Raw genomic sequence first — 16,592 nt, 5'->3', positions numbered from 1 at the left:
ATTTCTACAAATGTCTCGTGGCAATGGTAAAAAATGTGTATTCTTGTTGGAGACGAGATCCTTGTTAGTAATATTATCACAAATTGACCTACTATGTCAAGTGTAAAGAACATAGTTTTGAAACTCGGCCTGGTCATCAACCCGATGAAGAGGACTGGGTTACTGGTTCAATCGGTGGATAACTGATTCAAAAATAGCAAAAATTCATCAAAATATTATTTCGCAATTACAATTTATTCCATTCTTATAGAAGTTTCAGATTTACACTTGAAGAATTTGATGTTGCATCTGTTGGTGTTTGTCCAATTAATCAATCATCAAAATAAACAAAGAGATAATTCAGAGACCTAATAATCACTATATGAAGTATGAACCTCTAAATAATATCAATTACTATCATCAACTATATGAAGTATGAACTCAAAATAAACCAAATTTTGACGAGAAAATGATGACAACAACTTAGAAGAAATTGAAATAAAGGAGATTAATTGTATTATGCGAGGGACAAGGCTTCAAATCAAACTATAACCTTCCTATTTTTTTTATTTTTTTTTTGATAATTATGCTTTTATCTAGAGGAGAAACTAAGCTTAAGTTATGATTTACAAAATAACCTTTATCGTTTTTTAGTCTGGTAAAAGTGAAATCAGCTCGTTTAGATAAAAGGTGGAGCTTAAGGTGAATGAAAGAGTTTGTCATTCTCGGTGTCTAGAACTAAAATTCGATAATCTACCCAAATAGAACTAAAAATAGGTAAATCCAGTGAGAACCAAAAAACGGGAAAAGAAGAACTGGGAGAGTGATAAGTGAGAAAAATATTTTTTTTTAAAAAAATAGGATAAATCCGTTGTGTTAACCCGGACTGTCATATTTCCGTCCAACCGGCGGGTTGGCTGAGTTTAATTGGGTTGATTGCATTTCTAATTTTTTCATCAACTCAGCCCGGTTTGACGATCGGTTCACCGGGTTTACCAGTCCGACCAACGGAATGAACAGGGTTTCAAAACTATGGTAAAGACTTTTGAATTAGATTTCCACTAAGCCGCCTTAAATGAAGTAACTCATGCCAATGTTTATTAAAAGGATTCATGGAGTGATGGATTACCCGATCTGAACATGTCATTTTTTGACAAATTAACTTTGTTGTTAATCAGCCACAAATGATTGAAGAATTCTTTAGTTAACTAAGATTTGAATAAAAAAATATTTTATGTTCGATTGAAAATGGAGTATGTTATTCATAGAGCAATAAAAAAATCTTTAATAAAGTCTATCCCTCTCATTATTAATAGACAACTTAAAAGGAAAGAAATATTAATGTAAAAGTTTTGAAGCTAGAAAAAAATATAAAGTTTTACGTTTTTATTCAAAATAAAATAAAAATGTGTTCCCATTTCATCTTTAGGGTTACTTTTTTCCTATTTGACTTAATTAAAAAGTTGATCTCTTTATTTTTATTTTTTTATTTTTGGTAAGTTTGGATTCTAGTTATACTATTTTAAAAAAATATTATAATATGATATAATTGAAGATAATATTGATAGTAATTAAAAGCACGTCTCCTAACACTATTTTCAATTAAAAAATAAATAAAAGACTAGTCCGTCTAAGGGTAAGATATAAAATTCATATACAAACAATACAATATTCAAAATTAACGACGTTGACTGAGTTGAGGGCTATTTTGAAATAGGTTTTTATAAAGTCGGAGTCTTTCAATTTTGATTAACACCGAGTTGACTCAGTGTATAAAGACCCAACAGAAACGGAGGATCTACGCTTTACCAGCTGTCCGCCAAGTCGCCAACTGTTCATTTTCTTCACGAAAGAAAGGGTCATAATTCTTTCCTTCATCTATAATCAAATCCTCTTCAAACTGTAGGATCCGGTTTTCAGACTAAAAAAGATGGCGATTTCGGCAGTATCTCCAGTAGATATGCTTAGTGAAAGAGCAGCGAAGATGAGGGAGGCGCTTCAGAAGAGTCAATCCATTACCGATACCATGGTCTCCGTACTTGGTTCCTTCGACCATCGTCTTTCTGCCCTTGAAACCGCCATGCGCCCTACTCAGGTCCTCTCTCTTTCTTTCACACACACCATTTCTTGGTCTGATCTATTGCTGTCGGCAGACTTGACCCATTTCACAAACCAAAAGACCCATCTCATTTTCCTGCAATGTTTTGTATTTAGGGAAAAAAGATACTAGCCCTGTTTTAGGTTTGATAAAATTATGAACCTCATGATTACATCCTTGTATAGGTAAAAAATAAATGATCTTTCTGGGTCTTAGCTCATGTTATCTTCTACATTTGCAGATTAGAACACACGCTATCAGGAGAGCTCATGAGAATATTGATAAGACATTGAAGGCATCAGAAGTTATATTGTCTCAATTTGATATTTCTCGTCAGGTTAGTTTGATATAAAATAGTAATTGGTTCTGTTTATGCAGCATTGATATTATAAATATTGTAACATTGCAGGCTGAGACTAAGATACTTAGAGGTCCACATGAAGACTTGGAAAGCTACCTTGAAGCGATCCAGCAACTAAAGAGCAATATTAGCTTCTTCAGCAACAACAAAAGTTTTAAGAGCAGCGATGGTGTAATTAATCATTCAAATAATTTACTTGCTAAAGCTCTATCAAAGCTAGAACAGGAATTTGAGCAAATCATGTCATCTTATAGGTGTGTTATTCTCATCATATACCATTGCCCTTTCTATGACTGCATTTCATCCATAGTTATTTCACATAGATATTAAGCAGTTAATTTACCATTTCTTTGATGTTAAAACTGTTGATTGTTTATTCATATTAGTTCTTTTCTTTCATGTATGCCTTTGTCAATCTTCTTCAAGACTTAAATTTTCTTATTATAAATTACCATTTTCAGCAAACCTGTGGAGCCTGAACGCCTTTTTGAGTGCCTTCCAAGTTCATTAAGACCATCATCTGAGTCACCGGATAATGAAGGAAATTCAGGTGGCAAACATCATCCTGGTCATGAGCAGCATCACAACGCTGAATTAGAGGATGCAGTTTACACTCCGCCTGTTCTCATTCCACCAAGAATTTTGCCGCTACTGCACAACTTAGCCCAACAAATGGCTCAAGCTGGTCACCAGCAACAATTGGTTAAAATATACAGGTAAGATGATGAGGGTCCTGAAACCTGTTTGCAACCCAATCATATAAATTCGTCTTGTTTTGATATATCTTATTTAAAATATAAAAAAGAAAACCCTTTGCAACAGCATAATATATTATTATCCTAATTAAATCTAATTGTATATTTGTTTGATTATATTTTTCTATTCTACTCCAAAATCAAGTGAATTAATTTTATTATTCACTTGGATTTGCAGCATAATAAATAATTTTAGGCTTTGATAATGTAACAATAGCTCTGGGCTGTCTCAAATGACGTTATGTCCAGCTTGCCATGTCGAATGGCTTTCCTCTAGCTGTCTCCTCTCAATTTTTATTTTTCTCCATTTTTTATTTTGAATGGGAAATGAATAGAAGTAACTGAAGCAAAAAATAGGATGATGAAAAGTAGAAAAATAAAATAGTAGCAAAGTCTCCTCTGTCAATGATTGAGGTAGATAAAGGGGCCTTTAAGAAGCAATTAACAAATGTTATACCATGTAGAGAATTATAGATATGTGATTGAGAATATAACAGAGATTATCTATTTATAAGAACCACAAGATAATACCAGATTTAGTGGTCATTTACCATGACTTTCATTCTAATTTGTGAAATTTCCGAAACTTATTGATAATGTCATTATCCATCATCTAGAGATACTCGTTCTCCAGTTTTGGAAGAAAGTCTTCGCAAATTGAGAGTGGAAAACCTGAGCAAGGAGGATGTTCAGAAAATGCAATGGGAAGTTCTAGAGGCTAAGATTGGGAACTGGATTCATTTCATGCGAATAGCCGTAAGTTTATACTGTTACTAATATTATACATATGCACATGTTTGCTCTATAAATATATATTTTTTGCGTAAACAGGTCAAACTATTGTTTGCTGGGGAACGTAGAGTATGTGATCAGATACTTGAGGGCATTGGTTCCCTCAATGACCAGTGTTTTGCTCAAGTCACTTCTAGTAGTGTTTCTGTGCTGCTTAGTTTTGGAGAAGCCATTGCCAAAAGCAAGAGGTCACCAGAAAAGTTATTTGTGCTTTTAGACATGTATGAAATCATGCGGGAACTTCATTCAGAGGTATGAATGATGATGATCTTTATGACATTGGTTCAATTCAATTGAACAGGAATAAGATTAGTTGTTTTGGTATTAAGTTGGTACGAAAACTTAGTTCCTGTTTGATGTATTTATTTTTTTATAAATAATCCAACTTTTGAAAAAATTATTGTTTGATGAAAAAGTGGATTATATGGGTTAAATTACTATAATATCCTGTTATATTTAATGTTTTAAATTATTGTAAAATAAAGCAAGGGTATTTTAGTTGATGATTTGATTGAGGGATGGGATAAGGAGTTATTTGAATTAAATCCTAATAACCCTTCATCCAACAAGGCCTTAATCGCGTAATCCAATATTTTTATTTAATGATGAATGCTTAATAATAGCTGTACATAATTAATTTTCAGTTCGATCAAACACATTCTCCAAACGGAAAGGTTCTAGATACTTTTAAGGTTTTTTTATCCTTCTTCATATAATGAGGGGTTTATCTTGGACTCGTTATCTCTTGCAGATTGAAGCACTTTTCAAGGGGAAGTATTGTGTGGAAATTAGAGAATCTGCAGTGGGCTTAGCAAAGCGGCTTGCCCAGACTGCAAAAGAAACTTTTGGTGATTTTGTGGAAGCAGTTGAAAAAGATGCTACCAAGACTACAGTTGCAGATGGAACTGTTCATCCTCTGACAAGCTATGTTATTAATTATGTCAAGTTCTTGTTTGAGTAAGTTGATTAGAAAAATTTGTTTGAGTTTTTATTTATTTATTTATTTGGATCATCTGCTTCACTTTGTATGTTATGGAAACACATTTGATCTTTGATGTTGTTGTATATGCACAGTTACCAAACAACCTTGAAACAACTTTTCAAAGAATTAGAAAATGGAGAATCAGATTCGCAGTTTGCAGCTGTAACAATGCGAATAATGCAGGCTCTCCAGACTAACCTAGACATGAAATCAAAGCAATACAGGGATCCCGCTTTAACTAACTTGTTCCTCATGAACAATATTCACTATATGGTCAGATCTGTACGCAAGTTAGTCCTACTATTACCCCTTATTGCTTTCAGATGGTAGTTATTTTTGTTATATTCTTCAGTGTGGGTGCTAAAAGGGTGGTTTGATTATTTCAGGTCTGAAGCCAAGGATCTGCTAGGCGATGATTGGGTCCAAAGACACAGGAGGATTGTCCAACAGCATGCCAATCAGTACAAGAGGATTGCTTGGACGAAGGTTTGTTATGCTACTCAATGTGCCATTTTCCAGCCTGAGTTAACATTATATTGAATGAATGATCATTTTCATCAATTTTTCTTGTTTTGGCAGATTCTGCAGTCTCTCTCAATACAAGTCATGGGCTCATCTGGTGGCGGTGGAAGTTCCATGGGTGGTGCTGATGGAGGAAATAATAGTAGTGGGGTTTCCCGAACAATAGTGAAGGATCGGTCTGTTTTTAATAGATTTTATTTGTTTGAGATATTGTATGTAATGTTGTGATTGTACCTGAATAAATCTTAATTGATCTTGTTGTATCAGGTTGAAGTCATTTAATATCCAGTTCGAGGATCTTCATAAAATACATTCACAGTGGACCGTTCCAGACTCTGAGTTGCGTGAATCCTTAAGACTAGCAGTCGCTGAAGTCCTGTTGCCAGCATATAGAGCTTTCATCAAACGTTTTGGGTGGGTAACACACTCTTTTGATTCGTTAACCAGTGAAACCGTTTTTTCCTTAAATTACCAAATCTTTCTCTTTATCTGGATGTTTTCTTGATGTATATTTTCTTGTTTGTGCCAACAGGCCATTGGTTGAGAATGGGAAGAACCCGCAAAAGTACATCAGGTACAATGTGGAGGATCTTGATCACATGCTGGGAGAGTTCTTCGAGGGGAAGAGTATGAATGAACAACCTAGACGATAGATAGAGCTCGGTTTTGCATCTGTCTATTCTGTTTGTGTGGTTTTTGAGTATGGCATTTTCTTCTTCTTATTCTTCTCCCTTTAGTGACAGATCTGTTTGTCCATTTTCCTGTTGTAGTTGTAGATATCAACTCCCTTTAATAGTATTTCTTTTTTATTTAGGAAAATTTCATCTGTATAAAAAAGAAGTTATCTAGGTTAATTTGGAATGATAATGTTGTGTTTGTAGTTGTTTGAGTTCACTTATCATATTTGACATAATTCTTTTTACAAAAAAAAAATGATATTCTGTTTGTGTAACTATTTGAACTAAATAAGAATTAGCTTGTCAAAAAAATAAACAAACAGCTGAGACAAAAGGGATGTTCCCATGGGTTGACTTTAGCCCAATTAGCAGAGAAATGGTCCATTGGGCCACGATCCAAACAGTTGGAAAGTTACAATTATTCATCATGTGTAAAACAAAATTATTGTAAATTTTCTGTAAGTTACTACTTTTTTTCAAATTTATCTTTTTGTGAATCCTTAAATTAAAAGTTCAATTTAGAAAGAAAAAAATATGAATTAATCTTGCATATAAATTGTTATTAACTTATATTTTCTTTCTTTGATAATTTGCTCATTATAAGTCCCAATGCTTAACAAATACCCTTAAATTTAATGGATGAAATAATAAAACTATATGATTAGATAGAAAAGGGGGAAGGGGCAGAGGTTAGTGAAAATGAAAATGAGAAATATAATGTTATTTAAGATAGAGAATATCTACATTTGAGAAAAGGTTGTAAAGAGAAAAAATTAAAAGTCATCAAGGTTGAAATAGAAACCCAAAAATTGCATTAGGACAATAATTACATTGGGACCCCTTATAAAATAAAGTCGGTCATTATCGAGGACTTTTAACTAAAGCTACAAGAAATAAGGTTAAAATCATTAAAGAAAAAATAGTATTATCAAATGTTGTTAATACTTACTCTCATCATTAATGATAATCACAATTGTGGATAATACTCCCTAATAATTAAAAGTCAGTTGTTAATATATATATATACAAAATATATAACACCTACTTTTCTAATGTATAGGGTTATATTTATCATTTATATTTTAAGAAAAGTTATGGTACTATTCGATTTGAGGTTATTTAACTAATTTTTTTTTAGTATAGGTAGTGAAAAGTTAGGTTATTGAGAAAATAATTAAAGGGTATTAATATTTAATAAAAAAATAATATTTTAGTCTATAAATAGATATGCAAAAGAATAATAAATTATTTAAATGACAAATAAATTACTCAAATATATATATTATGTCTTGCATTTTTAACAACTATTCTTAATTCCCTTTGTTAAAGTCCCATATATCAAACAAATAATGGTAAATGAATATCTTAATTGAAACAATGACCTAGTTTGGTATCATTTTTTTTAATAATTTAATAATTAATTATTTGAAAAATATCGATATGGTGATTTTGAGAAAGTAAATTTGTTTTTATGTAAAGAGTTATATATATATATATATATATATATATTAAAATGGTTAATGTATAATGTATATTAAAAAAATAATAAGAGTCATTTAATCAAAAACAATAAAGCATGTAGTGATTTTTTTTTTTAATTTTAAAAATAAAAACTTAAAATATATTAATATATAGTGATAATATATATAATTTTTTAAAAATAAAATATATTTTAGTATTTTAGTTAATAAATTAAATAATTTAATCGGTAAAATGTTGATTATGATTTTTTTTTTAAACTCAAATAATACCCGGGGCTAGCCCAGTCCCGGTAGAAAAAAAAATATATAAATATTTTTGTTTATCCTATGTCTGGTTTAAAAGTTGATAAAAAAAATGTTTTTTTTGTTGAGATTTGAACTCATAACCAAATAAAAATGGTGAGAAATTTGGATTGATACGATTGATATGTCATACCTACATATTTAGGTTAGCATCTCAATTATTTTTTGGTGGACTATCTGGTTGGAGAGAAATCGTCGAAATTTCAATGATTGTATTCGTTCAATTCGTATCATTCATAATACTATTATTATGATACTTTCTGAGATTCGTTCAGAAAAAATCAGTAGAGTCTGTGGGGAAGTTAATAATTCTTTTCGAGGATTTTTGAGCTTTATAACTTATTAAGTATTGTTTTTTCTTATTTTTTATTTTATTTATTTAATATGTTATTTTAATGTTATGTTTGTGTTTAAACGATTTTTATCTTTTCATTTTTAATATATATGGATCTTTTTTATTAAAAAAAACACAATTTTTTATGTTTAAAAATACAATAAATTTCACTAACATCTTATTATTTGAAATTAATGGACTACCCTAGTAAGTAAGATAGGGCTTGCATGCTACCAACATAAATGTGATGATTATTTTTAGTCTTTTTAAGTACTTTATTTAATGATGATGATGTTAATTTGTATTTGTTCAATTTTTGTAAGCAAATTATACAACTTGCAATACTTTGTTTTTATTTTCCTACAACCAGTAGGAATTTTGAGTTCTTATTAGATCAGTTATAAAACACTCACTTTTCAAAACTTATTAAATATTTTGCATGTTATTTTTTTATTATTTTTGTATTTGAAATTAGAAAAGTAGCCTTCCACCATCATGATTTTCATTTGTTAGTAGGAAAGTAATATTTTTCAAACCAACAAACTATGTTCGGCCGAACAATTTGAATGTCATGACTAGAGTGGTGACTTCATTAATAAATAAAAAATATGTTAAAGTTTAGTTAGTCATAGGGTTTAGACCCTAGGGTAGTCTCACACTAATGCCAGCCTTAATATTATCTTTATATTTATCAATTTTTTAAATTAAATTTCAATAATTTTTTCATTTAATTAGAAAAAATTATTTAAAAATATAGAGATCATAATTTACACATAAAATAAATAAATTAAACATCATTAAATAAACAAATTAATTTTATATATAACTTTTAACATATTATTAATTTTTATTTTTCCACCTTTGTATTTTATTTTAATAATTTTTTTGGTTATTTTTTATTTTATATTAATGTTCTCCATTATTATAAATTTATGATACGTAAAAAAATATTAACAAAAATATATAGGATAAAAACAAAAAAATTAAACATATAAAAAAGGTTAAATATGAAAATTAACAGAGTTAATAGTTAAAGAGTCAATTCATTGAGTGATGCCCGAATTTTTAGGTAGTTATTAAGAAGTCTGAATTGATACGACATATTTGGGTTATCATTTCAAATATTCTTTGGTGGACTATCTGGTTGGAGAGAAATCATCGAATCTTCAATAATCGTAGTCGTCTGATGCGTATCATTCACAATACTATTATTATTATATATAATTTATGAGATTCGTACGTTCAGGAAATTCGGTTAATCGTTTTTCTTGAGAATTTACAAGTTCTATAACTTTTTAAATATTTTTATTTATTATTTATTTGTCATGTTTTCTCGTTATACTTAAACGATTTTTTTTTTCATTTTTAATATACATAAACCTTTTTTTAAATATATATATATATATATATATATATATATATATAGTTAAATGACCAATTTAAAATTTAAAAAAACACATGTTTGTGTTTTGTATAGAGAATGTTTGAATAAAAACTCATTTAATTTGGGTATGTGTTGGATATGGATTAAGGGGGAAAACTCATTTTGGGTATGCATCTGGACGAAGTATAAGTAGAAAACAAGAGCCATAAAGAAAATTTAATATATTGCATGACATTAATGAATTGCTGTCTATATATATATAGTATTAATTATATAACCTTAGTTTTATTTAAATTAGAGCCCGAAAGGCCATATATATATATATTGTTAATTAATTAGTGGTATGGAATGGATGTTAGGCCAAATAATATATCTGTATATAAACAATAATATATTGTGCCTCGGATCCCTCAACCCCAACCCATCACATTCAATTAATTATGTGGAATAAAAAGAATAAAGAGATGGATCGATCGAATCGATCGATCGATGGAGTAGTACTGTTTTGAACACTTTGTGGTACCATTTTTGAGATCCAAGAAAAAGAAGCAGCAGCAGCAGCCCCCCCTTACTTTCATGCAAAAAGAATTATTGAAATATTTATTATTATTATTATTATTTAAAAAGACCTCCATTATATAATTTCCACCATTCTTTTTCTTATAAAGACTACTGCAAAAGCACAAACGTTTGGAAACTCTGTCTGCATGCTCCCTCTCTTCATTGATTTTATATATATATATATGATCAAAAATCTGAATTACCAAAAAAGTAAATAATAAAGCTTCTTCACTCAAAAGAAGCAATTTTTTATCGAACTTGTCGTCTATATCTATATCTGCATATATACAATGAAAATGACGTACATGTCTGTCTCACTATAGTTTCAGTTAGGATTGGTTGGTAATATTAATTATAAATTGGATCGAGGTCTACATAATTATGTGATGAATATATATGAAGTTTACTCATCATCTATTATAAGCTTAATTATGTCTTAAATATTACTGAATTAAGTAAAAGAATTATTGGAAAATTGATTACAACTGAACCAACATGTAAACTATGAATATTAACACATGAATTTGATATCACCAATATATTTACAATGAAACAGTCTTTTTTTTCTTTTCAAAATGCATTATTTTTATTTTTTTATCTTTTAGCATGCAATAATATTGTTTCATCTGCGCTAGCTATCTAGGTCATTGAAGCTGTAGAAAAGAAACAAGAATTGGATGAGACAAGAATTAATTTGCAATGAAAGCTAAAAGGTTAATTACCTTTTTGAAAAGCAAAAAAGAAAAAGAAAAGAGTTTAACCTAGAAAGACTACATATACAGTAGTAGTGGTGCTGGTTTCACTTTTTCTTTTTCTTTTTATCTTCCCTTTTTTTTCAGTCACAATCATTTCATGAGGATCGATGGTCCAAGATATTGGATATCTTCAAAACGGCTAATTAATTAAATAGATATATATTAATGTGTGATCACCCGGCCCCTTTCTTTTAGGGAATTGATCGAGATGATATGATATGACCACCTCAATCATTCACCACTTAATTCCCCCCTCTATTACATGACACTCACAATTATTAATTAATTGGACCTTATATAATTAGCTAGGGTTATGAGTTTTATAATTAGCCATCTTATCTAGCTAGCTAGTCTATCTCTACATAGTTAATTTTGAACTCATTGGCATGAAAAAAGAGTCGAAATACAATTTAAACGTTTTAGGTTTTTTCATAAAGGAGATTAATTAGCTCCTATATCAAAATGGGTAGAGAATTTTCTCAAATGTGTTATGTAGACGTAGCAATAGAAAAGATAAATTATTTTCCTTTGAAAGATAGTCGAATTGAGGGAAGGATCGACAAATATTCGTACATGTATTAAATCATTGTCATAACTCAATTATATTAATTTGATTCTTGTTTCATCGACAGCGCACACAGTTTTCATGCATCGGGCACTAATTAAAAAATGTCTTACTTTTCATAAAACTAAGAAAACGTGTTTTCTGTCGAGCCTAGGAAGTAGGAATAGGTATGACGTACGCGTGTTATTATCATATTTGCCGAGAGCTAAGTAACGGAATGGTCTTCCCTATGCCATAATGGCGCCGATTGGGGTTCGCATGTTAGCGACACCTCACACCTGCACATTAGGATTGTATGTGGTCTTTGATTCATCGGTACTCTTTAATTGGTGGTATCTCAAACTACATTTGATCAAGTTGATTTTAGCGAATAAATAATTATCTTCTTCCATACTAGTCATCTCTTGATCAAAAGATAGAAACAAGATATGTAATAAAACATCTACAAAGTATTAATTGATATGTTTTTGAAACTCGTTCTATATCAATTGTTTTTGGAATTTTTACACAGAATTCAACAATCTCATTCTATATCTTTTTAACTATCAAATAATTTAATTTAATAATTAAAATATTTTATTTTACTTTTATAAAATTTAAAATTTAAATTAATTAAAAACTCAAATAATTTACTTTTCCATTCTTTAACTCTCTAACTACCCCCAGCTTCCATCTTCAAAAGGAATATTGAATTGATAATTATAATTAATGGGTTATAATTTATTAAAAAAATAATTTGGTGGGAATAAAAGTTATATATATAAATATAAATGTTGCGGCCCCACGAGAAACAGCTATATATATATATATATTATGATCTCATAAACTGATTTGTCTGGAAGAATGTTTTTCTGTGATGTTGGCAATCATGCATCATAGATTCCCATGGTTTTGAGATTTAAAAAATAAAAATATTTGTTGTTTTTTAATTTTTAATTAATTATTAAAATATTATTCTATATCTATAATTTAAATTTAATAAAATTATTTTAATTAATGAAATAAATAATTTTATGGTTAAAATATATTGATGTGATAAAGATTGTTTAAAAAAAAAGCACTACATAAAATTTAAAAAAAAAAAACATGTAATAAATGAAATAGTAATGATTATAAACATCACTCATAATACTATTAATAATTTAAAATCGATCAATGTCACTTTTATTTGTTTCATAAAATATTTAACTGAATAAATGTCACCACATTATATATATATAGTTGAAGAATTTGTTCCAAACTTGTTATAATTCCTTCATTGTTTATTTTATTTTGTATTCATAATTTAAAAGTAGAGGCATCATGAGTTTTTTTCTTTTGTCTCCATTTTCACATTATTTTGTATTCTTTTGTCTATATATTTTTTCCTTTTTTAAAATTATCTTCTTTTTTCAACAACTATATATTTATGAAATGTAACTTATTCAAAAAAGAAAAAGTAATGAATCAATTCGGACCTTGTTTGGTAGAGATTTCTTCAAATAATTTCAAAAAAATCATGCTATTTTATATCTATCATTTTATTACTCACTTCATTTAATTTATTAACAAAATATAAAATACCCACTGTTTAAATTTAATATCCATACAGTTTTTAAGTATTTTAACCAAAAAAATAAAAATCCCACATCTTTTAAATCTCAACTAAAAAGATGATTAAAACAAACCCTTGAACTATTCAAATAAATCTAATTCGAACGATTCTTGTTAAAACAAAGTGACACATGAATCGACTTTCAATTTATTTATTTTTAAATGGTCACCTAGGTTTAAAAAGGAGTAATTTAGCAGCAAATAGTCTTGAAATTATAAGAAATGACAAAGATAACATAGAGTTGAAGAAGTGGAGGATTTAATGCATATAATAATAATAATAACCATAATGAAGATCATTCCAATATTTCCAATAGCCAACCACCCATTAATTATTATCATGTAATTGGGCACTATAGGTAGCTTTTTTATATTTTTTTTCTCTCTCTTTTGGTCACTAATAATCATTCCATAATGGGAACAAAGCTCGAGGCCAATCCCTCCCTTTTTGGGTTACAAATATACTACCACTATTATCATTTTCCATCATAATTTTCTATACAAATTATTGCATTGTGAGTGCTGTCTTTTTCTAGCTTAGCTTAGACTATCTGATTGATTGATCGATCATACCCAAGCTAAATAAAGGAGTAGTTCATGGCATGTCATTGCCTTTATTTCAAATTATAAAGAGCCTAACGATAACAAATTTGTAAACCATAATATAAACTTTACAAAGAAAACAAAACTGAACAACAAAAATTGTAAGATCATTGAAAAAACATTCAAAACATAGTTAAGAATGAGATTTCTAATTGGAATATTCCTTTTTTATTTGTGAAAGCAAGGATAGAAGGAATAAGGAACGCTCCTATGGATAAAAATGTAAAGATTACGTATTTGCCCGCGCTGATTAGACTCCTCCTAACTTGGACTGGACTGATTATTGTATTAGAATATTTAATCTAAATATTTATTCTTTAAATTTATAATCTTAATATTAAATGTCGATAAATTAGGATAAATTGTAATCGCGGAAATATATATTGATTTGTAATAAAGAACAGTTTATTAAGTCATTTTTATATCTTCTTCTCTCGATCTTAGATCTTAGATCTCCCCTATCTGAATTTAGATATGAATTAGAATGTTTAATGTAGGTAGGATTTAGTCTTTTCAACCCTTTATTAATAGTCCTGAATGTTATTGAGAGTGAATATACTTACTTTTTAGTAGGATGAATATGTTATGAGGTGATGACTTAACCCTAATATATATCAATTTACTATATATTTAATATTTTTAATTACATAAATATATTTATTATAGATGTCTAAATAAATTTATAACATTTACAGTTTAATAGATTACTTAAATTTTAATACCCTTGAAAAAAAATATTTAATTGTTAAAATAAATTTACATAGAAATTTTTGAATAAATATAAATAAATCAAATGCATTGAATAAATATTAAAATAGTTTATATTAAATGAATATTAATAATATCTTATCTCAATTTTATTTTATGTTTTGTATGGCTGAAGTTTGTAATGTAAAATCAACCCACATTAAAACAAAAATTAGAAAGATTGGAATAACTAACTAGAGAAATAACAAAAATTCTTAGTAGATAACGCCTAAAGATTTTTTTCAATTTGAAATGAAAGTATCTAGGTTTCTTGTTGATAGAGAAAGGTATATGCTTTGGAATTTTGATCAAATTAAAAAGTGTTTGGGAGAAGAGGCTTAAAGTGTCCAATTAAATGAGAAAGTAAAAATCATGTTCCTTTTTATCTTTAATTAATTATTAATTTGACTAAGTGGCACAACTAAATAGCAAAATCACCTCGATAGCAACTATTTGGAGAAGAGGCTTGCTACTAAAAAAACACAAACATGGATTTACACAATAACTTGTTTAAACATTTGATAAGATCTGCCCAACTATTTCTCAAACACACACCAAAAAAAAAAAAAATTAATTGGTATGTTTTCACCCAAAAAAAAAAAACAGCTTTCATATATATATGAATGTATGGCTTTGTAGAAAAGTGGGAATATCTTTATTGTTCAAAAATCATATATATTCTTCTTCTCTTTAATGAAAATTTGACTGAGTCAATACCATTGAAAGATGGGAAAGATGTATGGAGGCAGGGTGTTCACATTGAAAGAAAAAAAAAAAGAGGAAAATAAATTTGAAGGAAAAAGGGGTAAGTTCAAAATGAGTCTTGCTACCATTTAAAATTAAAAATAAGAAATAGAAGTGGCCGATTTCATTTTGGGTGGATATTTTTTTTTTATATTTATTAATTATTCTAATTAAAGTAGCTTTCATTTTCTCTCTATTCTCAAGTTATGAATCATTTCTTTGTCACACTTTATGCACTATCCTTTGTTTTTATTTTACAACTTATATATAATTAATAATATATTGTTAAAATTGCTTCCATCTCATGACTCACTAGTTATTGTGTACAATATGAAGGACTAGCTTAGACCAACACTACTTATCCAAGTGCTTAATTACCAAGATTTGCATGAATGCATATTAGATATATAAATACAAGATGGATGAATTTGAAGAAATATATTTTGAATTAGTGATACTGTTGGTGTTGGATTTTTATGAAAATCGTTTAAATTTAATTATCAAAATAATACAAAAACATGAGTGTTTAAAGTGTCATAAAACACACCCAATCATTTCAGAAACAAAAATGAAATGAAAACGTAAGTAACAAATATTCATTAACAAACAAACATAAAAGCTATCATTATAACGATTGTACCATCATCATAAATTGATAAAGAAAAAAAGTTTTTCTAAAATTATTCACTCAAATTGATGTTATTGTTAGTGATGATGATAAATTGATAAAAAATAAAAAAAATCAAATATTAATTGTGCAAAGAAAAGATCATTCCTTCAAAATTCTCAAAATGACTTAGATTAATATAAAATTTGAATTTGTTCATTGCAATTTGTTACAGAGTTCATAGTTATATATATATATATATTTCGAACTTAGAAAGCTAATAGAGTATTACTCCAGTGATAAAATTGTAACATTTGATTTTTAAGCATCATCAATCATCTCTTCCTAGTTTAATTACCCTAATGATGGGTTTCTTCAGATATTATATATAAAGTCTTTAATATATATATTTTTTTTTTTGCAATATTGAACTTAAGCTGACCTAAAGTTTGGATCAATAGTCTTGTATAGATTTGATTGATATTAAGATGAATTATATATCAACGGATGGCAATAATATAAACTTTATAATTAAGCTTTGAGGACCCCTAAAATAGACAATTTCAGTTCATTCAATTTAGAACTTTAAGTTATTTTTATTGAGATTTTCCTCCAATCTAATGTTTTTTTTTTATTAGCTGATCATAAATTACATAATAAATTATTAATTTTCAGTTTAACCAAAATAAAAATAATTATCTTTTTTTAAATAAGAAAATTCACGCAATAAACAAAAACAAACTAGTACA

General features: G+C 28.3%; 1 protein-coding gene across 1 annotated transcript; it reads left to right on the top strand.

Annotated features, from left to right (window-relative positions):
- The first annotated feature begins 1,812 nt into the window (after positions 1–1,812).
- LOC124925948 (exocyst complex component EXO70A1-like) lies at positions 1,813–6,375 on the top strand. The gene is made up of 12 exons (XM_047466092.1): positions 1,813–2,074; positions 2,319–2,414; positions 2,487–2,692; positions 2,900–3,154; positions 3,811–3,949; positions 4,025–4,237; positions 4,737–4,942; positions 5,060–5,257; positions 5,354–5,453; positions 5,547–5,665; positions 5,757–5,903; positions 6,022–6,375. Exons 1-12 carry the CDS (start codon positions 1,910–1,912, stop codon positions 6,140–6,142), a joined length of 1,965 nt encoding a protein of 654 aa, XP_047322048.1. The 5' UTR covers positions 1,813–1,909; the 3' UTR covers positions 6,143–6,375.
- The last annotated feature ends 10,217 nt before the right edge of the window (positions 6,376–16,592 follow it).

This window comes from Impatiens glandulifera, chromosome 2 (assembly GCF_907164915.1).
Source record: "Impatiens glandulifera chromosome 2, dImpGla2.1, whole genome shotgun sequence".
In the NCBI taxonomy this organism is placed as follows: Eukaryota; Viridiplantae; Streptophyta; class Magnoliopsida; order Ericales; family Balsaminaceae; genus Impatiens; species Impatiens glandulifera.
The sequence above is the reverse complement of the archived record's forward strand: the minus strand, read 5'-3'. Positions and strand labels throughout refer to the sequence as shown.